We start from the raw sequence: 26,234 nt of genomic DNA on the forward strand, positions 1-26,234 counted from the left end.
AAGGGAGGTCTAGTCTGACCAATTTGATTGGATTTCAGGAAAGCTTTTAATACTGTTGCACCTGGAAGACTGCTGTACAAATTGGAGAGGTATGGCATTAAGGGTAAGTTTCTACAATGGATAAAGGGATGGTTGAGTGGGAGACGACAGAGAGTGGTAATCAATGGACAAATGTTATTAGTGGAGTTCCGCAGGATTTGGTGTTGGGCCCATTGTTGTTTTGTATATTTATCAATGATATTGATGAAGGTATATCAGATTTAATGTCCAAGTTTGCAGATGATACAAAGTTTGGCATGGTTGGTAAAGACAGTATACAAAGCATACAGTACTCCAACTGAATCTAGATAAGTTGGGAAAATGGGCTGAGAAGTGGCAACTGAAGTTTAACATTGACAAATGCAGAATTCTGCATATGGGTAGCAATAACCAAAGCAGAAGAGAAGTGTACAAACTGTGTGGTACAGTAATACCCCAAAGTTACGCTATAGGTGGGTCCGACAAAAATCACTTAAGTCGAATTCGCGTAAGTCGGGGTACAACTTTGCATATAAATACATATAATTTTTTTTTTAATTGGGACCAAGGACTAACAAAAACACTAGTTTAGAAGAAAAATATTTAATAAAATTGCAGTTATTTATACATATTAATACAAAATATGTATTAAAAAAATAAATGAGTTACATAAAAAAGTTATTTTGATGTCGATGGCTTCATAAAATCTAACAAATTCGTCTGACGACATAGCGCCTTCTTTTTTTCACACAGAATTTCTTCGTAGCAAGCTAATAATTTTTTTATTCCTTGCTTTGTAGCTATAACACGTTCTTCATTGGAGTCTATGTGTTCTAAAATTTTTAAGCCCTTTTCAATTGAGCTGAGACCTTCTGTCAAACTTGCAATTGTCATGTGCTTTTCTGGTGGAACTGGGTCTATGAGCTCTTCATCTCTATGAGCTCATTCATTGTCAGCTCCTGACTATGTGAATCCAACAGCTCGTTGACATCATCACCATTGACTTCCAAATCTAATTTCCTGGCAAGATTAACAACTTCTATCACATGAGCGACATGATCAATTTCTGGCATTGTTTTCGTCTCGTTTTTTAAAAAAAAATGCACAAAGTTTCTTCCGACACCAATGTTTTTTTGTGAATTTCATCCCAAGATTCTTCAATGATTCTTACGGCATCTAAAATATTGAATTGTTTCCAAAAGTCTTTAACAGATATCTCACTATTTTGTCTCATAGTTTCATTCTGACTGCAAACGAACGCCTCGTGTAGTAAACCTTGAATGTTTTGATGACTCCCTGGTCCATCGGTTGAAGCAAGTTGGTTGTGTTTGGAGGCAAAAACACAACTTTCACACATGGGTCCAAATTAATTAGGGTGGCAGGAGGGTGACCGGGTGCGTTGTCAATAAGAAGCATCACTTTAAATGGAATCTGTTTAGACTTGCAATAACGTTCGACTTTGGGTATGAAGTGGTGACCAAACCAGTCCTCAAAAACGGAAGCTGTCACTCAAGCTTTATGATTTGGCTTCCAAATCACTGGTAAGCTAATTTTAGATATACACCAAACGAAAAAATCAAGAACCGCGTAACTCCGAGTTCGCATAAGTCGGGGTATTACTGTACTACATTCAGGGAGGTGAAAAGTGAAAAAGACCTGGGTGTGATTGTGCAGTCAAATATGAAGTTCGCTAAGCAGTGCAGACTGGCTGCCAGGGCAGGTCATGGAGTCTTGTCAATGATATATAGGAATTTTGCTAGCAGGGACAGGGAGGTGATTATCCCATTATACAAGGCAATGGTCAGGCCACACCTAGAGTACAGTGTACTGGTCTGGAGGCCTCATTTTAGGAATAATGTAGAGTTGCTAGAACGAGTACAAAGAAGGGCAGGTGCCTACTCTCCAGTGCCTGGAGAGTAGGTACCTGCAAGGTGATCTGATTGAGGTGTATAAGGCCTTGAATGGGTTGAGTAAGCTGAATGCTGATGGGATTCTTCCTCTTGCTCAGACTAAGAACCTGAGGGGGCACAGTTTCAAATTGAGGAAAGATAGTTGTAGAATAGATGTGCGGAAATTTGCCTTTAGCCATCGGGTGGTTGATTGGTGGAACAGGCTTCCATCTTTTGTTGTGGAAGCTAATAGCCTAAAAAAATTTAAGGTTTAGCTGGATAGGCATTTGGAATGAATGGAGGGGTGAAATGGGAGGGGTTTTTTTTGGCTGATGCTGCATAAATTTGCTTTCTTGCATCGTATTCCTCTATTAATGCTAATGCTACATATTGAGGTTAGCCTCTTCAATTAATCTGATTGTTTATAATGTGAAACAAATTAAACCTCGTTATTTTATATTTTAATACCATTAGATTTTTATAGAGTAATGAGTTTATCACCATCACTTTTAACTGAATGAGATCAATAGCATAATTCAACAGTCTTCTAAGCAGCTGTGTAATTGTATTTGTGATCAGTTTCACAGTATTCTGTAGTGCAGCAATTTCAACCTTTTTCTGGCTCACATATTCCCTTTTCATTTACAGAGATTTACAAGGACCAAATTTATTGTTCAACAATTAATTATATAACAACAGTTCGTTAAAACGAGGGTTTACCATTACAGTAAACCCTGACTTTAATGGACTTTGCAAATAACAGACAGCATCCATTGAACCATGCTTTTCATCCATCTGGGATCCAGTGATGTAACTGTGTCGGTGTGGTACCATTTGAAATTAGTTAAAATATTTTGCTATAGTGCTTATGAACATATACTTTGAATGTTTATAAGTTTATATATGTTTATATTTTTGTTTATTTTTCATGAAATACGTGACAGTGGATTTTGAGGTGTATAAGGCCTTGAATGGATTGAGCACGCTGAATTCTGATGGGATCCTTCCACTTGTTTAGATTACAAACCTAAGGGGGTATAAATTCAAATTAAGAAAAGACAGATGTAGAATAGATGTGCGGAAATTTGCCTTTAGCCAGCGGGTGGTTAATTGCTGGAACAAACTTCCATCTGTTGTTGTGGAAGTTGATAGGTTAAATAAATTTAAGGAGGAACTGGACAGGCATTTGGAGGGAATGGTGTGATTTTTTTTTTTTTTTTTTTTTGGCTGATGCTGCATAAGCTCATACACTTGCTTTCTTGCATCACATGCCACTACTACTGTTAGATAGTATGAATCAGAGCTGTAATGCTCAATACGTTCTACATTGATATTATTTTACAAAGCGACAGTGGAATGAATCTGTGTAAATATTGCATTATATTTTCTAGCCTAGTCGTTGTGCCAACCAAATAGAAATAGTTTGCAAGGATATTGAAAAGACTATCAACCAGACAATTCAGAATACCCTCAACGCTTTAGAATATGACTGTGCACAGATAGAAACTCTAATACAGGGAGAACTACAGAAAGATGAGTAAGTTGTTTTATTTTATAAATATATCACTTAGTACTCTTATTTTAGTTAAATAATGCATTTTCAATTGCATGTATACATTAATACATGTGTAATGCCTTTAGAACTTTGAAATCATGCTTCTTTCAGTAGCTCCTTTAGTTATGAAGAATATCTACTGGATATTATGCAGATATCTGTTTTCCGTTTACTTGAAAAAAATTAGCAAATATGGCACTCTCCAGTTTAATGTCATCACTTATACTATGGATTTGGATATAACACAGTTATTGGAATCTCTCCTTTCCTGCTCTTCTCATTAATGTTCAGGCATTTTTAATACATGAATAACCAAATTTTCGTGTGTGAATCATCACTTTTCACTTGCTACACTGAGCATGCAGTAAACCCCTGTTATAATGCTCCTACATATAACACTCTCTCACTTTTAATGATCATTTCTTTTTGTCCCATTATCAATCCTGTGAAGCAACATACATTTTTTAACATCTGTAACACTCCCATTTAAAAACAATTTTCTGTTTCTTGCTTTCTTTAAAGTCTGAAGAAGAAATATACCCAGATTTAACCCTCTTTCCTCTTGAATTTTGGTTTTGATAAATGGATAATAGAGACTAAATTCTAGGAATCAGTTATGGCGCAGTTTGTTTAGTTCGTTTAACAATTGTTTTATATAGAAAAAATTGTTTTATGTTTTATGTAAATTGTTTTATGTAGTTGTTGGTAACTCTATTGTCAGGGAAACGGGGAACATGCTTTGTAAAAAAGATAGGTGGAACAGGACCAGGGTATGTCTGCCAGGGGCAAAGGTTGATGACGTTGTAGAGCGAATATCATCTTTTAAGGGCACAAAAGGTGATATAGTTGTACACGTTGGCACTAATAATATTAAGAGTAGGAGACTGGCAGAATTACTTAACAAGTACAGGTCACTGTTGAACAAAAGCCGAGAATTAGGGTTGAATTTGAAAGTGTCTGTAATTCTGCCCAGACACGATAGGAGGGAGTATATGATGAGAGCCTTGTCGATCAATTCGGCCCTGGAAAGATTGTGCAAGGCTCAAGGGGTAGAATTTTTTTCAGCCTGGACTGTACTTGTTAACAGGAGAGATTGCTTCTACAGGGATGGGATACACTTAAATAGAAAGGGTGCAAGAATATTTGCTGATGCTATCGAGGCAGTGTTAGGTGGGTCGGAAAACTGCTAGCTTGGGGGGAGACAAAGACCAATAGATTGACAGTAGCCACTGGCAGAGGTGAAAGAGATTCTTGCACTGCTTCTATTAGAATGAGCAGAAGCCTGGAAAATAAGATGCATGGTATTTCAGAGATTGCTGGGAGCCATTGCGGTACAAGTAAACACATGGGTTGTGTTAGGGTAGCTAAGAATAGGAACAGGTGCAGGTCTACTTGCGTGTACACCAATGCTAGGAGTTTAGTAAATAAATTTGATGAATTTGAGGTATTGCTCAAAACATCAAAGGCAGATATTGTTGGGATATCAGAGACGTGGTGTCACACAGATATAAGGGATGCAGAACTGCAATTTGGGGAGTATAACGTCTACAGAAAGGATAGACAGGATAGGAAGGGGGGAGGGGTTATGCTATTAGTTAAGAAACACATAAAAACCAAGGAAGTGAAGCAAGTCGACATCGCCGGACAGTGCAGTGTTGAGTCAGTTTGGTGTGACATAAGCATTGGGAGATCAAAATTGAGAGTAGGAGTGTGCTATAGGCCTAATGACTCTGATGAGTATAATAAGGAACTGTACAGGGAAATAGAGTGGGCCAGTAAATCAGAGAGTCTTATAATGGGAGATTTTAATTTCCCAGATATTGACTGGAATTTGGGGGCTGGTTACACACACACTAGCAGGGCTTTTGTGGATTTATTGGATGATTGTTTTCTACATCAGCATGTTCGGGAGGCAACTAGAGGAAGTAATACTCTTGATTTGATTATCAGCAGTGATTCTTCATGCATTAAAAATCTGCAGATAAACGAACCACTAGGTGGCAGTGATCACAGTGTGCTGAAGTGGGATTTACTCAAAGAGGTAACTACCATTAGGAGTAAAGGGAAGGGTTATTGCTTCCGTAAAGGCGACTACGATGGACTGAGACAGTATTTAAATTCTATACAGTGGGACCAACTGATGATGTTACCAACAGCAAATTCAAAATGGGAAGCATTCAAAGAACTTATCTTGGAAGCTACTAGGCTTTACATACCAACTAAGAAATATTGTTCAAGGTTTAGGCCAAAATGGATGTCAGATGAACTAATGAGGCATATGGCAGAGAAGAAAAATGCATGGGATACTTACAAATTAACACATGACACAGAAGCCTATGATAGATACAAGTTGATATGCAACCAAGTTACAAAGGCGGTTAGGTAGGCAAAGGCAGATTACGAGAAATCCTTGGCAAGGGATGCAAAGAAAAACAGCAAAGAGTTCTTTACTTATGTTAACTCTAGAAGGAAGGGGATGAATCAGATTGGTCCACTTGATATTGATGGGTCAACTGTTGATGATCCTGCTCAGGTAGCTAACAAACTAAATGAATATTTTGCATCGACATTCACACATGAGGAGTTATTCAGCAAGGGGAATGCCAGAGGTGTATTCAACTCTAGCAGTAAGCTACAGAATCTTGAAATAACTGGGAGTAAAGTGGAGGAGAAACTGTTGAAGATAAACACAAGAAAGGCACCAGGGGTGGATGGGATCTATCCAGTTATATTAAAGGAGGCAGCAAAGGAAGTAAGCAAACCCTTAGCCATAATTATGAGAGCTTCCTTGGACTCAGGGGAGGTACCCATAGACTGGAAATGTGCAAATGTGACCCCAATATACAAAGGAGGATCAAAGGCTGACACAAGTAATTATAGACCTGTGAGCTTAACTTCTGTTCCAGGAAAATTAATGGAGGCACTGGTTAAAGAAGCACTGCAGGATCATTTAGACAAGACTTCAGTTATAGCTCAGACACAGCATGGTTTTGTTAAGGGGAAGTCTTGCCTGACCAACTTGATTGGATATTATGATGCAGTCACAAAAGAACTGGATGCAGGGAATAACTTTGATATTATATACTTGGATCTTAGAAAGGCTTTTGATACTGTTGCACATGGAAGACTGCTGCACAAATTGGAGCAGTGTGACATTGGAGGCAAATTGCTGCTATGGATAAAGGGGTGGTTGAGGGGGAGAAGACAGAGAGTGGTAATCAATGGACACTGCTCATCGTGGACTAATGTTATTAGTGGAGTCCCTCAGGGCTCAGTGTTGGGTCCATTATTGTTTTCTGTATTTATAAATGATATTGATGATGGTATATCAAGCTTAATGTCCAAGTTTGCAGATGATACAAAGGTTGGCAGGGTTGTCAAGGACACTACTGACACTATGCTGCTGCAACAGGATCTGAAAAGGTTGAGCAGATGGGCTGAGAGGTGGCAAATGAAGTTTAACATTGACAAATGTAAAGTACTACACATGGGAAACAGCAACCCCAGAGCAACGTATCAACTCTGTGGTACTACACTGACAGTGGTAGAAAATGAAAGGGACTTGGGGGTGGTTGTGCAGGCAAATATGAAGTTCTCTGAGCAGTGCAGACGGGCTGCAAGAGTAGCTCATGGAGTATTGTCAATGATATACAGGAATTTTTCCAGCAGGGATAAGGAGGTGATTATTCCATTGTATAAGGCAATGGTCAGGCCACACCTAGAGTACTGTATACAGGTCTGGAGGCCTCATTTCAAGAAGGATGTAGAGCTGCTGGAACGAGTACAGAGAAGGGCAACTAGATTAGTGAATGGAACAAAGGGGTGCTCTTACGAAGAAAGGCATAAGTTTTGCAAATTACAGTGTCTGGAGACTAGGCACCAGCGAGGTGATCTGATAGAGGTGTATAAAGCCTTGAATGGTTTAAGCATGCTCAATGCTGATGGGATTCTTCCTCTAGCTCAGAAAAATCACCTGAGAGGGCATAAATTCAAATTGAAGAAAGACAGATGTAGGATAGACTTGAGGAAATTTGCCTTTAGCCAGCGGGTGATTGGTTGGTGGAACAGACTTCCATCCCTTGTGGTGGAGGTTGATAGCCTAAATAAGTTTAAGGCTCAGCTGGACAGGTATTTGGAACGAACAGAGGGGTGAAGTGGAAGTGGGTTTTTTTTTTTTTTTGGCTGATGCTGCATAAGCTTGCTTTCTTGCATCAAATGCCTCTACTAATGCTAATGCTAATGCTAAAACCTTAAATAAATGGAAATAATTACTTTATAATAATTATTAATTGAAATAAAATCTTTTATACCTTTTTATTCTTTTTAATAGCATGCGGGTTTTCAACTTACATATAAATGTACACGCTGTAATGTTTTCAATCAATATATTGAAGAAATATGAGCACTAGCCCCCAGAAATGAAAGAAGGTTCTGCTTGTGTTCTGTAGGGCTAGTCCTCTAGAAAGTTCTATAATGAGAGTTTTTTTGTAATCCTTCCTCAGTTTATTTGTGTAGTATGCTCGTAAACATAGGCCAGTAGCATTTTGTTATTCCCATTTTATGAGGCAAATGTTTTTATATATATAGTGAAGTTTTTGATTTTGTAATAGTATTTGTATGTTTTTATAGTTATAGATTAAATTAAATTTAAATTTTTCTTCTTAAATTTATGTAACATGGAGACTTTAATGGGCCTGGTAAGTAAAATAAAGTTGTATACTGTGAAGGAAGAACTGCCCATAATTGAGAAAGTTAAAAATGTAATTTCTACAACAGTGCAGGCTGGTGGCAGTGATATAATGGTGTGAGGAGTGTTTTCATGTTGTATATTATACCCCTTGGTAGCAATATTTAAATACTACAGATTGTCTGGAAATGGTTTCCAACCAGGTGCATTCCTTCGTGGCTTTAATGTATCCATCAAGTTGTTTCTATCCAGCAGGATAATGTGCCGTGTCACATGGCCAGAAATGTATAGAACTGAACTGATTTCATGAACATGAGAATGATTTTAGCCTTTTGCTTTCCCAAACACCAGATTTCAATCCAAATTAACACCTGTGGGATGAGATAGAATGAGCTCTTTGGAATTGATCCATTTGCAACGACTGTGGGAGGTAATTGAGTTAGTATGGAGCAGCATCCCTCTGTTACACTAAACACCATATTGGGTTCATGCCACAAAGAATCCAAGTTGTTCTGAGGACTAAAAGAAGACATAACTGCTATTATGTAGGTGTATCTAATAAAGTGGCCATTCAGTATATATCAATAGATAAAACTATAAATCAATAGTGTTATTTCTTTTACAATAGTTGTTTCTCATGCACACATACCATTGCCTCATAGGGTGCTGCTGCATGATGCAATGCTGCCACACTACTTACCCAAAATATGCTTCTAAAATTTGTTTATAAAAGTTTTGTAGGGTAATAAAAAAAGTTTCCTTTTCCACTATCACTTATAGTGAAACAAAACTTAAAAAATGCTCATAAAGGAACACACAGGTAATCTTTAAAAGATGATAAAACCTGGAAGGCCAAGAGCACCACATGGCATCTTTAGAATCTTATCCCACCTATTGCTGAGGCAGTGTGTTATTGAGATATTCTTGTTTCATGTTCACATGAAAATAAGGAGGTGCACCACCTTGCAAATTTCATTTTGCAAGATGCTGCACCTCCTCACTTTCATTTGAATGTACAAGAATATCTCAATAACACACTGACACCTCAGCTGATTTCATAAAGTGGAGGCATAAGCCTCATTTAGTATATCTCTGGGTAAATGATTGATAACTTTTCCAGAAAAAGAAAGCACAGTAAATGTGAAATGGTATAAAACATGTTTATTTTTGGGAGTTCTGTTAATATCCAGTGACTAGTAAGGGTGTCCATTATCAGATGGCTTTTCCACTGAAAACAGGCAACGTTACCATTTCATTCTCTTCCACTTTATGTTGAAATTCACCAACTTTTCAGCTTTCAAAAGTAAAGGATATACCAAAAACAAGGACACATAAATGGAAGGCCACCTTTATTCCATGATGATTTTAATGTTTATTAGTCTGTCTGTTCACATTCATGTCTTATCACTGCTGAAGTTAGGACATAAGGTCAGCCTCAAAGGTATCTGTGAAAGAAACTTGCAATCAACGTGGTCCTACCATATCAGTCTTTTTTTATTTATATATATTGACTTTTTTATATTGACTTTTTTTATTGACTTTGTGATTAGTGTGACCTAATGAAAAGTTGTGGCAGTGTAATTAGTGTTTAATTTTTAATTAGTCCTTTCTAATATTTGTTATTTTTAATAGTCTTGCAAGAATCGAAAACTTACGTGCCAGTGGGAAAGGTATTCTGTTAGGTATAATGGGTGTATTTCTCCCTATGTTATTGGTCATCAACTTCCTTGCCAGCAGTACATCAGATGAACTTTTGAGTAGCATGCTAGGAGAGTCAGGTGTAGAATCTTTACATTTTTACTTGGTGAGTATTAAATCTTAAGATTAAATAATAGTTTTTTGAAAATATGCTGTTGTTGGGTTGTTAAATTAATATTAATATTGGCAAAATGATGCAAAGAAAAGTAAATTCATTCATACGTCCTTTTTTACCTGTGTTATCCAATTACATCTCTAAGGCTTCTTTAAATGCATAAATTCTCCATTTCCCTAAGGTTAGACAGTTTGTTACAGTAATTAATTTTTGGCAAGAGTGACAAAGCTGAAATATTGACAGCCACTCTGCAGCTATCCTTAATATAAGTATAAAGACTGTCTAATGTAAGTATATTTTCTATAGTTTGCCTTAGAAAGAAAAAAAAAAAATATTCCCTTGTTTCAATAGAGCTTGACTGCCCATTTAAACACTCTGTGTGTGTGTGTGTGTGTGTGTGTGTGTGTGTATATATATATATAAAGCATTTAGGGCGTAAGCCTCAAGCTATGGAAAAGTCTAGACTATGTATAAGTATAGTGCGAAAGCATCAATAATACATAGCCAAATCTGAATGAACAGAATATTAGCAAAGCGGCATCGTTTTAAGTTATATCTCATATTGTGAATACCTTCACAATGAGTTGCCATGATATTGCACTACTTCAAATAAGTAACACTTCACCTGAGGAGAAGACTAATGTTACTTATTCTCAGATGGACACCATCAGGCATCTCTCATATTGTGGAGTTATACTTCATAACTGTTTTGCCATCATTGCATCACTCAGGTACCTACCCACCCACCGAAGAAGGACCAAATAGCCCTGAAACGGTGCCGTCTGGGTGGTAGTATCCATCTGAGAATAAGTAACATTAGTCTTCTCCTCAGGTGAAGCGTTACTTATTCGAAGTAGTGCATTATCATGGAAACTTGTTGTGAAGGTGTTCACAATATGAGATATAACTTAAAATGATGCCGCTTTGCTAATATTCTGTTCATTCAGATTTAGCTATGTATTATTGATGCTTTCGCACTATACTTATACACTGTATATATATATTATTCACCATTTAGTACAAGGTTTGTAATAGAGGCCACCTGCTGTCTGGCATGCATTAAATTTTAAATGAATAGTGAATTTACCTTGTTTAGTTGATGTTATTCAGTTTAAAACAGTATTATTAATTTTGGTTGATTCACGGATAGTAGTGTGATCTCTGAAATGAGAATAAATCCAAGCCTTGTAGCTGTCTCTGGGGAAACCAAGAGTACCCTAGGACAGAATATGAAATGCAGAGATGCATACTATTATCAAATTATTTGCTTGTTTAGTTTATGCAAGCTTTTTATAGCCTTAAATGCTGATGTCAGGTTCCCATGTAGATGTGTGGTTTCCATTGCCTTCATATTTTGTTCATGCTTAATTCAGCTTAGATTGAAATTCCCTGAAGTAAGTGACTTTTTGTAAGTCATTCATTATTTGTTCATCGAAGATATTTCTTTTTGTTATTATGTATGGAGACAGACAACACTGTTTGCAATTCTGCAATGCTGTTTTGTTACTGTAGCCTAGACCAGGTGATTTATAATGCATTGTGCAGTTAGATAGCTACAGGTAACTCTCATATAACACAGTAGTTAAGTTTCTATAAAATCTCATGTAGTGCGAAACCGTGTTATCCGAGACTAAGAACCAGTACAAAAAGGGGTGTTATGTTCCAAAAGCTAACAGAATACATCATTTTTTTTTTATAACTATCGGAAACTTAATTTTTATTAAAAATAGTAATAATTGAACAAATTTCTTACAAACTATGATACATACATGTCGGATAATGAACGTTCATTTAATTTTCTTCCTCTTCATTGCTGCTAAGCACAATTAAACAAGGATGTTTATAAGATTCTAATTGCTCAGCTAAGTTTATGCCTTTCCATATGCAGGGGCATTTCTAGGGTATGTGGCCTCCCTTTAAAATTTTCTTCATAAGTGTATGCAGGTTTGAGGTTTTCAGGTGCCACTTGAATATTGGCACCCGGCCCTCCCCTGCCTGTATGCTTTTAGTGTAAAATTTGGAACTTCAGAATTTTCACCTGCGCTATCATCCTCTGAACTGATTTGGTTTACCTCCGATGCCATTTCCCCCAAATCCACTTTGCCAACCTCTTTTTCTACAGTAATTCTTGACCGTCTTCAGTAGTTATATCAAAACCTTTCCCTCCTACCAACTTAGCAAGTTCTACTATCACACCGATTCTGCCATATTTCCTGATGAACTGATCCTGGCCATACATTTTTCCAACATACATGTATTGACGGTTTACTCCTTTGAGCGATAAAGATATGATTCCAATTGAAAAAATGTTTCCATGCCTCCATCACTTCAATAGATTCGGAATCAATTTTTTCCAAAATCCATTGTAACATTTTCTGATGTAATGCCTTGATCTAATGGCTGAATTAAAGAAGTTGTATTAGGTGGTAGCAACATTTACTTCAACATTTTGGATGGCCTGGTGTGTTATCCAATAGTAATAAAACTTGTAAATCTAGATTTTTTTGCTTTAAATAGTTTTCTACAACTGGCACAAAACAATTTAGAAACCATTCTTTAAATAAATCAGCATTTACTCAAATTATGAATTATGCCTAAGTTCCTTGGGCATATCAACCAACGAGATTTACCAACAAGATAAAATATGGAGATTTCTCAATTTTTTTATTTTTTGCATAACGACTGGCGAGTCAACAGTGGGGATTCACAAAAAAGAATGGAAATGTTGAAAAATTACATACAACATAATAGCAGGGTTTTCCCCACACAAAAGCTCAAAAATACCGTGTTATGCAAGGTTTACCGCAATTCTCTAACCTTGTTATATAAGTACTGTGTTGTGTGAGAATTTAGCAATTTATCAATTGTGTTAGAGCGAAACCATGTTGTAGAAGTACCATGTTATACAGGGGTTGCCTGTATTTCTGTGACTCATGTTTATACAGATGTTTTGTTTAGCATGGCCTGTGTACCTGCAAAATCCAAGTGACCTATGAACTGGATATCCTCCGGTCATCACTGGTTTCTTGGATTGATTCCATTAAATGGTTAAAAAAAATTTTTTTTTTCACTTTATGCACCATTGCTGTTTCCCCCTCCCCCCCCCTTTTTTTTTTTTGTGTGTGTTTAAAGTTTTATTTCTTAAATATTTTTATCTACAGAGAAATTGAGAATTTCAATTTCAGAACACTTGATAAATTTTACTTATGTTATTAGTATATTGTTGAAATTGAAATATTAAACAAATAGTAATAAAAGTAAAATGAGGCAATTTTTTTTTACTAATATTTTAGGCCCCAGTTCATAGTTTTTGGAAAAGTCTTCCTTCAGACTACCATGGATCTGCTTTGGGAATAATGCTGACACTTTCAGTTATCTTGTTGTTGCTAGCCAAATGGTTTTCCAGGTAATTATTTTTGTTTGTATTAAAAATGTATTTTTAACCAGAAAACATTTTGGAAGTTTATGTTAACTAACACTGCAATCCCAAAGTGTGCACATGTTTAAAAAAACATGTCCAGAATTAAACTTAAATTGAAGCTGTGCAGCATAGTCCTCCACTAAGCTAGCTTCTGGACTAGCAGTGCATACCTTCAAACTTTTCCAACTTATATAATCGAACAGTCTGATTCAACTTTTCTTGGTTAAAACTTGAAATGAAGGTATCGACCTGTTTGAAGTTCAGAAACTATTTATTACTACAGGGGATCTTCGCTATCCGAGGATAATTAGTTCCAGAAAATTCCACTTAAAACGGGGACTAATTTTCATAATTCTTATTATTTAAATAAAACTAAATGCAAAGGCATAATATTTTAAGAGTTTAAGATTCTATATCTATATAATATCGGTGTAGATACACCATAGACAACTCTTAAGAAAAGCTATGATAGTAGTGTGAAAAGCATCATTTCCCATAGTTGCCCATGTATTGCACTACCTCGAATAAGTAACGCTTCGCTAATAGAGAAGACCATTGTTACTTATTCTTGGTGCGTGCAACCACCCAGGCGGCCCCGTTTTAAAGCTAGTTTGCTTTTCATCGGTGGGTGGACAAATACCCTGGTATTGCAAGTGAAGAGTTACTTATTCAAAGTAGTGCAATACATTGGTCCCTCATTCTGAAGGATGAGTAGATATGGTGTATCTACACCGATATTACACTGGTGTTCAAAGAAAGTGCATCATTCCTTAAAATTGTAATTGTCCTCTGAATAACGTAAGTATATGGCAGTATTTCCTACAGATTGCATCAGATAAGATTGACATGTAGTTGATGACAATATTGCATCAGCTCTTACTTTCAGCTATATAAGCACGCTCTGCAAGAGTTGCAGTCATTCCTTGCTTGTGTCAGGATGGAGAGTTGCATGCAGTTGATGCCACGAAGAAAGAGTGCTATTGTTGCTTTACGTGAGGAAGGATGTTCTTCCCATCATGTTGCTTATAGAGTAGTTGTAATCAGTCGACAGTGAGATTTCTTTCCATTCAAGAATACTGGTTCTGCTGATAGGCTGGTCTTGGCGCATTATAGCCTTAGTAGCTAATGCGCCAATAAAATCAAAACCAACCAACCAATCTGCTGATAGGAAAAAAGTAAACGGACGCAAACGAGTCTCTACACCAAAATAGGACTGCGTTTTGAAGTGCTTATGCCTTAAAAACTGTAAAGCTTCTTAAAGAAAAGAGAATGGTAAGAACATACAGGAGTGGTAGCAAGTGCAGTAACAGTCAGAAGATGCCTCTTCAAAAATGGAATTGTATCCTGTCGTCCTAAGAAGAAGTCCCTCCTCACACAAAAAACAAAAATGGCCTGGTTAATTTGGTGTAAGGAGCATGTCAAATGGACTCCCGAGCAGTGAAAGTCAGTTATTTTCTCGGATGAGAAGAAATTCAACCTGCATGGCCTGATGGGAGATAAACGGTTTGCTGTAGACATGGTGAAGAATACCATCTAAACTGTATGGTGTCTACAGTGAAATTTCCTACCAGCCAAGTGATATGGGGGTGCATTTCATATTGCAGAGTAGGTCACCTGCAGTTTATAAAAGGTTCTATTAATGCCAATGGATACCTTGCTATATTGGAAGGCAAATTGCTACCAACCATTAGAGACCATTTCAACCTGCCAAGTAACTGCATCTTTCAGGACAATTTTGCCCCTTGTCATCGGACGAAAAGTGTATGTAGGTACTTCTGTAGTTACTTTAGCTTCATTTCTGCATTAGAGGTTCAACAGTAATGTGTTTACATTTGTTACAGATGAAAAATGGTTGGAAGAACGGTCCATTACAACTCTTAGCTGGCCAAGAAACAGCCCGGACCTGAATCCTATAGAGAACTGTTGGCATCGTGTGGAATCTGCAGTTCCCAGAAAGAAACCAAAAACCCTTCATGAACTTCAGGAAGCCATAATTCGTATTTGGAACCACGAACTATCAGTTGATTATCTTCAGAAATTTATCTTGTCAATGCCTCGAAGGTGTTCTGCTGTCATCAGGACCAGAGGCAGTTCAACTAAATATTAGTTTGCACCTGGTGATCTTTTCATTTTGTTTTCCATTTAAAATGATAAACTGAAGCAAATTGGGGGCATCTGATAACATTTCAGCCATAATTGTCTTGTTTACCAAAATTGTTGTATAAAGTTTGCAAATGCTCATTTTGGAATATTTTGAGAGCACCTGTCAAATATTACTTAGCTTTGCCCATTAATAAATATCTTTTGTTTATATTTCTATTTGTGAGAGTCGCAAATAGAAACATACCATCGTGAAAAAGGGGTAGAAATGCGAAATTTCTAGGTGATGCACTTTCTTTGAACAGTTTATATAGTCAGGGGGTGTTCCTAGGGTATGTGGCACCCGCATGCCAATCGCAGTTTTGCACCCAGGTGCTAATTGAAAATTGGCACTGCCCTTTAAAATTTTCTTAATATGTGTATGTAGGTTTCAGGTTTTCAGACACCCCTTGAACGTTGCCGCCCAGGTGCAGTGCACCTCTTGCACCCTTGGGATGGACTGCCTCTGTATATAGTAATGTTTATTATGTACTTTTACATAGTAAAAAAAATGGATGAAGGAACTGAAAAATGTGAAAATTATTTTATTAGACATTTTTATTATGTTACACAATGTAAGGTTAAGTAAAGTTTATTGAAGTTACACTATTTTCAGTTGTACGAATAAAGAATAAATACAGAGTTGTACGTGTTTTATTATTATTATTTTTTTATGTCATTTTTTTTTAAAGATAAAATTGGGTTGTAGCATTTAGTTATGTCTTTAACTTCGCTTCGCGCTTAACATTTGTTGCACGATCATGAAGAAGATCGTTCTCACAAAAAATATTCAAGTGCTTGGTCAATTTTCTGAAGGGAAAGAAAGCTTTAATTCTTTAATTTTCAACTCCTCGTAACTGCAGGGACCCAGATAATGAATACTCGGATACTGGGGACCCCCTGTAATAAAATACATTTTGCAGATATCTTCTCCTCTGCTTCTTCAGGTACAGGGATTGCAGTCTTCTATAATGCTGTCATTGTTTTTGAGATGGTGGCAAGTATTGCATGGAAGCAAGCTTATAATAGCATCATCCAAAAAAAAAAACAAAACCACCAACTTTCCCAGGTATTTTTATATATATACAGTGTATATTTATAGTTATTAAAATTAATAACTGGCAAAACTGGTATGGGGACAACAGAAATGGGTAGGTATGAGACATTCCTTTAGTCTGGCTATCGATTTGCTCAAAGCTCTCGATGAAGTAGCAGACAGATGGCCAAGTGAGGGAATGTTATTTGCTCTTTGCAATTTTCATTTTTTAGCATCATTTTATATTTATTTTATTTTTATTTCCATTTCATTAATGTAAAGTTATATAGGCCACCCAGGCTAAAGCTAATTTACTTTTACTAACTTGGTAGCTTGGTCCATATACACCTAATTCCCTACAGATAAATACCATTTAATTAAATAAAATCAACCAATATAATTTCGTGCACGTATAATGTCTAATTGCCCTATGTACAATAGCATTAACGTTGCACAACTGACAAATACCTAATACTGTTAACTTTACTGGATATCATTATTATAATCTTCAATAAGAACACAATATATAAATATATATATATATATATATATATATACAGTCTGTCCTCGTATAGCACGATAGTTGTGTTCCTAGAAACCCTCGTGCAATGCAAAATCGTGCAATATAAACAACAGGCCCTATGGGAAAAGTGGGGTTAGGTGCCGACCTCCCAAGATTGAACACACATTTGGAACCAAAACATTACCAAACATAATAAATAATCGGGTAATTTTAATCGTTATAAAATACGTATTTTATAACGATTAAAATACGTAATAAAAAATATAATATATTTTTTATTATAATATAATAAAAAATAAATATTTTTTATTATATTATAATAAAGTATTTTTTACGAATAAAATATGTATTTTATTCGTAAAAAATTTATTATATTAAATAAAATAGTCGTAATAAAATGCTTACGTATTTTATTACGTAATAAAATATTGCTAATGCTTTTGCTTCTATCGTAAGCAAACTTGTTTTTTGTTTGATTTTCTATCCAAACAGATGACAGCTGTTCCATCTCTTCCAATTCTTGTCTTAATCTAATGGATTTTAATTACACTTTGAGTTGTTCCCGCTATGAAAGTTGTTTTTATTTTCTCCGCATTCTTTGTAATTCTCGGGGTTGCCTCATTTAGGTCTGTAGCACGTGTAATATCACATGGTCTTTCATTTCGCTCAAAGCGTTTCGCAATTTCATATTTTTTTCTCTATCGACAGAGGCGGACTGGCCATAAGCCTTACCCGGGAAATCCCGGTGGGCCGGAGGCCGGTGTGATTTTGGCCATAAACCGCAGTATGAGGCCACTATAAATTTTCCCGGGTAAGAATTTTTGACCCAGTCCGCCTCTGTTTATCGATGTTTTGCTTTTAGTTTTCTCTCTGAATATGCAGTGTCTTCACCAGGATGCTTCCTTTTCACACCTTTTAAGTATTTTACTAGTTTTTAGGGAATAAAGCGCAATTACAAAACGATGAGGCACGCTTGATACACATAAACAAAGCTGAGCGCATGTAGCAACTGAATAAACAACACCGTAAAGGCCGAGATACATTATTAACACCCCACATTTTAGTAAAGCACATTTCTGGGGGTTACTACCATAAAACAATAAAAACAATTTCCAGTTTCGTTTCTGCTGGTGGAATCTGTTATAAACTGGTAGTAAACTCCATCTAATTGCATTTGCGATTATATCGATAGCTGGAATTGTGTTGGTTTTCATGTTATTATGGTGAAATGTGTTTCCCCTTCACTGATATAAATCACATAAATACATTTTCAGAATCTTCTTCATTTCTATCGTGTTGCGTTCATTTGGGGTGATTCTGCGTTCGACTGCCATTTCTTGTAAACACAAAGGCGAATCGTGCATAAGCGAATTCGGTTCGTATTATATAAGATAACGTTCCCCTATTTATAAATCGTGTATGATCGAATTCGTGTAATGTAAACACGTGTTATACGAGGACCGACTGTACTATATATAAGCTGAATATGTATATAAACATAACAGTATACAGTGGGCCATAAGGCCAAGATAACTTATAAAGACTAAGATAGCCTGTGTAGGTCTACAATGCCATACCCCGGAAATAAACATAAAATTAAGTAATAATATATAAATATATAATACAATAATGATTATGTAGCTAATTATTGATATATAGATACATTGAAAGGGAATTTCAATGGGGCTTTCAATACGGCAAAACTTTTACCTTTATCCCTATTTTTTATAATCATACACACACACACATCACATATATATATATATATATATACTATATATACTATACTATCATTGAATTATATTAAATAAAGTTAAATTATAATAAAATGAATAAATAATTAAGTATTCATTAGAGGCAGCGACATGCAATTCCTCCATATGAAGCTGAAATACATCATTATTTTAAATTAAATAAAACATAAGCCAGTAGTATGCAAAAACTGTAGAGCGAAAATTAACATAAAAATAACCAAATAAACAATCAGAACGAAAAGAAAGAATAGATATAAATAGTAGCCCAGAAACCCTAATATAATTTCGATCTTTAAATCCAATTAACAAAAACTATACAAATTTTAGGATAATGCCAATTAGTTATTAATTTAGCGGTATCCCCCCCCCCCGAGAGGTACCAGTTCCGAAAGACGTGAAATATCACCCAAAGAGGGTTAAAAGAACTACCAAACGATAACAAAATCAAAATAAACTAAAATAAAATAGAATAGACAGACCATCATGCCCCATATCGACAGAGGACCACGAGGCCAATAATGGTCATGAATCGCTGCATTTCAATCGTCATACAAAACATCGCAAAGGCGGAAATATCGAAGAACTAAACCACCTTCATTCTCCGATAGATCAACCAATGCAGAGGATTTGCATGGCGGTGGTCCTTATGCAGCGAAAATAAACTATAGAACAGACAGCACTCTAAAGCAGAGCCACACTACTGACATACTGTAAGTTGAATCAGCTTATATGAAGAAAAAAAGGAAATAGATGGCGGCACAGGCATTGCTAAATTAGCATATCGACCCATTACTATTGAATTATATTAACTGTTGACGAAAATTAAATATAATAAAAATTAAAATAATTAAGATAATTAAGCATTCATTAGAGGCAGCAACTTGCAATTCTTCCATATGAAGCCGAAATATATACTATCATTGAATTATATTAAATAAAGTTAAATTATAATAAAATGAATAAATAATTAAGCATTCATTAGAGGCAGCAACATGCAATTCCTCCATATGAAGCTGAATACATCCATTATTTTAAATTAAATAAAACATAAGCCAGTAGTATGGCAAAAACTGTAGAGCGAAAATTAACATAAAAATAACCCAAATAAACAATCGAATGAAAAGAAAGAATAGATATAAATAGTAGCCCAGAAACCCTAATATAATTTCGATCTTTAAATCCAATTAACAAAAACTATACAAATTTTAGGATAATGCCAATTAGTTATTAATTTAGCGGTACCCCCCCCCGAGAGGTACCAGTTCCGAAAGACGTGAAATATCACCCAAAGAGGGTTAAAGGAACTACCAAACGATAACAAAATCAAAATAAACTAAAATAAAATAGAATAGACAGACCATCATGCCCCATATCGACAGAGGACCACGAGGCCAATAATGGTCATGGAATCGCTGCATTTCAATCGTCATACAAAACATCGCAAAGGCGGAAATATCGAAGAACTAAACCACCCTTCCATTCTCCGATAGATCAACCAATGCAGAGGATTTGCATGGCGGTGGTCCTTATGCAGCGAAAATAAACTATAGAACAGACAGCACTCTAAAGCAGAGCCACACTACTGACATACTGTAAGCTGAATCAGCTTATATTGAAGAAAAAAAGGAAATAGATGGCGGCACAGGCGTTGCTAAATTAGCATATCGACCCATTACTATTGAATTATATTAAATGTTGACGAAAATTAAATTATAATAAAAAATTAAAATAATTAAGATAATTAAGCATTCATTAGAGGCAGCAACTTGCAATTCCTCCATATGAAGCCGAAATATATACTATCATTGAATTATATTAAATAAAGTTAAATTATAATAAAATGAATAAATAATTAAGCATTCATTAGAGGCAGCGACATGCAATTCCTCCATATGAAGCTGAAATACATCCATTATTTTAAATTAAATAAAACATAAGCCAGTAGTATGGCAAAAACTGTAGAGCGAAAATTAACATAAAAATAACCATAATAAACAATCGAACGAAAAGAAAGAATAGATATAAATAGTAGCCCAGAAACCCTAATATAATTTCGATCTTTAAATCCAATTAACAAAAACTATACAAATATTAGGATAATGCCAATTAGTTATTAATTTAGCGGTACCCCCCCGAGAGGTACCAGTTCCGAAAGACGTGAAATATCACCCAAAGAGGGTTAAAGGAACTACCAAACGATAACAAAATCAAAATAAACTAAAATAAAATAGAATAGACAGACCATCATGCCCCATATCGACAGAGGACCACGAGGCCAATAATGGTCATGGAATCGCTGCATTTCAATCGTCATACAAAACATCGCAAAGGCGGAAATATCGAAGAACTAAACCACCCTTCCATTCTCCGATAGATCAACCAATGCAGAGGATTTGCATGGCGGTGGTCCTTATGCAGCGAAAATAAACTATAGAACAGACAGCACTCTAAAGCAGAGCCACACTACTGACATACTGTAAGCTGAATCAGCTTATATTGAAGAAAAAAAGGAAATAGATGGCGGCACAGGCGTTGCTAAATTAGCATATCGACCCATTACTATTGAATTATATTAAATGTTGACGAAAATTAAATTATAATAAAAGATTAAAATAATTTTTATGTTAATTTTCGCTCTACAGTTTTTGCCATACTACTGGCTTATGTTTTATTTAATTTAAAATAATGGATATATATATATATATATATATATATTTTTTTTTTTTTTTTTTTTTTTAATATGAACCCCAAGCATGAAAGGTATTAGAAGTTATAATACTTTGTGCCATGCATGGGTTGAACATTGAGATGAAAGAAGATAGCATTAGACTTGAATTTCTGTAGATTACAATTTTCAGGAAATATGTATGAAGGGAGGTTGTTCCAGAATATAAAAGTTGAAGGAATAAATGAAAAGTTGGTTCTGTGAGTTTGAAGTTGGACAGTTAAAGGGTGCTGACTGGTTGCAGCATGTGTTCAGACTGCTTTGGAAGAGAGAGAGAGAGAGATAGCAGGAATTATAAAGAAGCCAATTCAGAAGAACAGTGCCCGTGGAAGTATCTATAGAAAAGGATGCAGCAGAAACAGAACATCTAGAAGAGATGCTTAGAAATGGGTCATTAATTAACCTACTGCCTTTTTTTTTTTTTAATGGAGTCTAAAAGCCAGAGAGAGGTTTGGGGGGGGACTACCCCCAGAGGCCTTCGTAGCCGAGTGGTCAGGAGTGGGAGTGCAGTAGCACATGCTCCTTGAGTGGATCGGTGCTAAATACGGTCGATCTGCCAACCCGCATTAGACCAGCATGGCAGATTATGGTCCATTTCCCTCAACATGAATTGTTGAGGAGGCTTCCATCCTGCAGTAGGTTGATAATGGCTGCAGTTTTACCCCCAGATGTGGAAACAGTATTCCATGGTGGAGCATATTTGAGATTTGTACAAAGTGATTAGCTGTTTAGAACAAAAGTAATGCTAAGAGTGAAAGAGAAAACCCAGTTTTTTTTAGCTGCAGAGAAATCAATATTTGTTATGCTTATGCCAAGAGAGATTAGAAGTCAGGCTAATCCCTAATAGTGATATGTAACCTTGTCTAGAAATCTGTGTCATTGAAGATAAGCATAGGAGCAGAAGAATCCTTTTTGTGAAATGTAAGACAGGAATGAGTTTTAGCAGGATTGAAATCAACTAATTTATCTTTGCATCATTGGAGCAGTACCTGAAGGTCAACATTTAAGGAATTGGTAGTGGATATTTGAGAAGTTGAAGCTCTGTGCAGGTCAAGGAGGTGCCTCCGTAGCCAGGTGGGAAGGAGCAGCAGTGCGTAGCACACGCTTCTTGATTTAGACCAGGGTTCGAGCCCGTCACCACCAAATACGGAGGATGCGGAAAGGTCAGGGAATGACCACCGCATAGTCCCAGAGCAATATGGCCTTAGTTGCTAATGCTCCTAAAAACCAAATAACAAACAACAACAAGCAGGTCAAGGTTTCTCAAAGTGTAGGGTGTAATGCAATATCATCAGCAAAACTATGGATAGTATTTCCAGTCAATGGAAGAAGGTCATTAATATACAAGAGGAAAAAGAGTGGGAGAAAGAACTGAACCTTGGGGAACACCACATTTAGTGGAGAAGTTAGAAGACAGAGAGCCATCTATCATCACCTGCAGTGAGTGATCAAAGAGAAAACTGCATACCCTATTACAAAAAACAGTTGTAAAACCATAAGAGGGATGCTGATTTAGACCTTTATGCCAAACATGACCAAAAGCCTTTGAAATGTTACCAAACTTTTCCACTGAATTTGTCCATAAATGGGTAACGTAAGCCAGAATATCACCAGTGGATCAACACTGACAGAAGCCATACTGGCAATCATTGATCAGATGGAAGGTGTCTAGATAGTTTGAGTTAGCAGTTTATTGATTTCTCCATTACTTTAGAAAGAGTAAAAATAAGTGTACTGGGATGATAATTGGATGGCAGGGATATCCAGCCAGTTACTTTTTAGTAACTGGCTGGATATCCCTCCAGTCAGTTACTAAAAAAAGGGGGCATTGAATCGAGTGTCCAAAAACAAAAGTGGCAGGAGGTGGTTTACCAGGATCATCAATACACAAGTTAGAAGAAAAGTACAATGCTAGCAGGTCAGCTTTATCTTTAGCTGAGGTGACAGTATAACCATATGGTTTTAACAAAGGTGGGAGTAGAGATGAATAAAAGTTGTGGCCAATAGCTTTGGCAAGAAACCAGTATGCTGGACTACCATGTGGACAAGAAGTAAGATTTCTACTCTAAGCCTGTTGAAAATCTACTTTGGACTGATTAATAACTGTTTTACAATTGTTGCAAGCTTTGGGGTAGGCAGAAAATGAGCCTGGAGATTTCGATGCAGCCAGTTGCAATATGCAACATTCTTATCTTGAAGAGCCTTAGCACATTTATTAGAAAACCACGGTTTAAATAAAGAACAAGATTTTAAAGTGGAGTGTGGAATAAAGGATTTTCTTTCTACAAGAATAATTTCACTGACACAGTCTGAGCAAGTGTTGACACCAGAAGATTTAAAAGTAATACAACTAAGGAAAAGAAGAGAAGAAATCTTGCAGCTCATCCCATTTTGCATTCTTCTTTTTTCGCAGATCATTCCTTTTGCATTCTGTAATGTCAAACAACACAAGGTTTAAGAATAGCCATGACTACACCTTGACCATGTACTTAGAAGGGCTGTTTGTTAGAAAAAGATCAAGTGGTGGCTGTGTGGTTAGGATTGTCTGTTAGGTAAGTGAACAATCTGTGCGAGGTTGTTAATAATGCCTCAGCATCTCGACCAGCTGGGTCCATGTGACTAGAAAACAGAAGCCAGTTGAACTGGAGAAAGTAAAGTTTCAAAGAGTTCCACATGATTAATGGAGGTAAGAGAACAATAGAGGCAACATATGAATTTGACAGAATCGGGTAGAGAGAGATTTTAAGCTATAGAAGATCGAAAATGGGAGATTCCAAATCACTGTCTCTGAAAGGAAATATCAGAGTGGACATATGCACAAGTACCACCTTTGAAGCAAAAGGAATCATACAGCAAATAATTAGGACACCTGAGATGAGCAATGGTTGAATTAACCGATAACTGGAATTCTGTCAGAAAATATATGTTGGGTTTGGCAGTATTGCCTAGTAACACAGAGGATGGTATTCCTTTGTGTGGTGTGAATGCCACACAACCTCTATTTATGTTGGTTCCCACCTGGATAGTCACTAGTGTGACCATCTCTTGATCAGCCAATTTTGGGATATTGACCTTCAAAAATTGGGATTTTTTCATTGGTACATCGGATTACAAAATACCTTGTAATATTAACGTATGTACATGTCCTTTCTTGGTCCTTAAACTGACTGGCTGACTGCTTTTGTTTCAATTCAACCCTTTCCCTCACATGCTACTCCCAGACCCCCACATTATCTATACATGCCAATGGACATGTTTGACATATATTGCGATGTGGCAGCACACACATGCTTACCAATTAGAAGCTTGGATTTTGTTTGTGTCCAGGAATCTGAGACAAATAAACATCGAAGTTGTAAATGAAGATTTATTTTATTTAAACTTTCTACACACATTCACATTATGCTAGTTAATGAATTTTAGTACAATCTATTATTATATTTTATATTATTAATTTATACGTTGTGATAAATCAGGACAAATGGTGTCCCACCTAGGGTTCTTTAGGGACGCCTCTAGAGAGAGCCGAAAATCGGGATGTCCTGCAAAATTTGGGACGTTGGTCACCTTAGTAATATACTAACTAGGTGATGTATTTCAGGACTTGCACATGGGGTTATACCCAGGGTTACTAACAGTCCCACCATCATGAAGGCAAGTAGAGTTGTTGCAGAACAAACACATTCACTGAAATTTGGTCAACTTGACTCAAGTGTCGATATCAGTTCCATAAGCATTTTAGACTCCCAGGTTAATTAACCTTAATGGATTCAATGCATTCTCTGGCTGCATCTTTCAAGATTATTGGTTATATGCCATCAACTCCAGGAGTCTTTGTCTTTAGGCTCAGTTGTCTGTAATTTCGAAATCGCTGACTTCATATATCTCCGTCTCACTCACAGTCTTTACTTACCATGTAAGTTCTTTCATCAGTAAAGATTAATGCAAAGTACCTATTCTTTTCTTCAGCAACATCAACTGGGTTATCTAACACCTTCCCCCACCCCTTACACAAGGGTCTGATCGCATTCATTTTCTTCTTTGTATTCACTTATATTTCATGATTGTATTCATGCTCCCTTGTAATCTGCTCAAATGTAAATGCTTCCATTTAGAATTTGCATTTGGTGACATAATTTGATCCTACTAAAAGGAATTTAAAAACTGTCTAAAATCACTGTAGTCATCTTTACGAAAGCAAAATCCCTTCCCTTTTTCCCTTGACCAGTTATATCTTGGTATAACTGGTCAAGAGAAAGTGGCAAGGACAAGAACGAGGAAGTGATTCCCCTGGTGATTGTCACTTCCTACATCCACATATTATGATCACTGCTGCCTAGTGGTTCCTGATCTGGAAATACTTCATGCTTAAAGAATCACTGCTGCCTAGTGGTTCCTGATCTGGAAATACTTCATGCTTAAAGAATCACTGTTTCTAATGATATCAAGAGTATTGCTTTCTCTTGTTGCCTCTCTAGCATGTTGCTGTAGAAAGCAGTTATCCAATAAATTCAGAAACTTTCTGCTATTGTACAAGTGACCAATCCATAATTTCCACTTAGTGTCTGGAAAGTCTTTTTTTTTTTTTTTTTTTGTTTATAAGACATTTACTGGTCCATTCTATTTCAGTCAGTAATTTGGCATATAGAAGACTCCTATTCTGATTTTAGTTTT

At 36.3% G+C, this 26,234-nt stretch overlaps 1 protein-coding gene across 2 annotated transcripts in view; it reads left to right on the forward strand.

Moving 5' to 3' along the window:
- The window catches only part of LOC150085147 (uncharacterized), a 307,492-nt gene that overhangs the window by 267,736 nt on the left and 13,522 nt on the right, over positions 1-26,234 (forward strand). For both annotated transcript variants that reach the window (XM_090373892.1, XM_090373893.1), the window contains 3 exons: positions 3,299-3,444; positions 9,782-9,953; positions 13,256-13,368. In XM_090373892.1, the coding sequence (XP_090230018.1) occupies positions 3,299-3,444; positions 9,782-9,953; positions 13,256-13,368 (431 nt within the window). The remainder of the gene's footprint in view (positions 1-3,298; positions 3,445-9,781; positions 9,954-13,255; positions 13,369-26,234) is intronic.

Source organism: Mastigoproctus giganteus, chromosome 5 (genome assembly GCF_048544385.1).
Source record: "Mastigoproctus giganteus isolate SK-2022 chromosome 5, ASM4854438v1, whole genome shotgun sequence".
Classification (NCBI taxonomy): Eukaryota; Metazoa; Arthropoda; class Arachnida; order Uropygi; family Thelyphonidae; genus Mastigoproctus; species Mastigoproctus giganteus.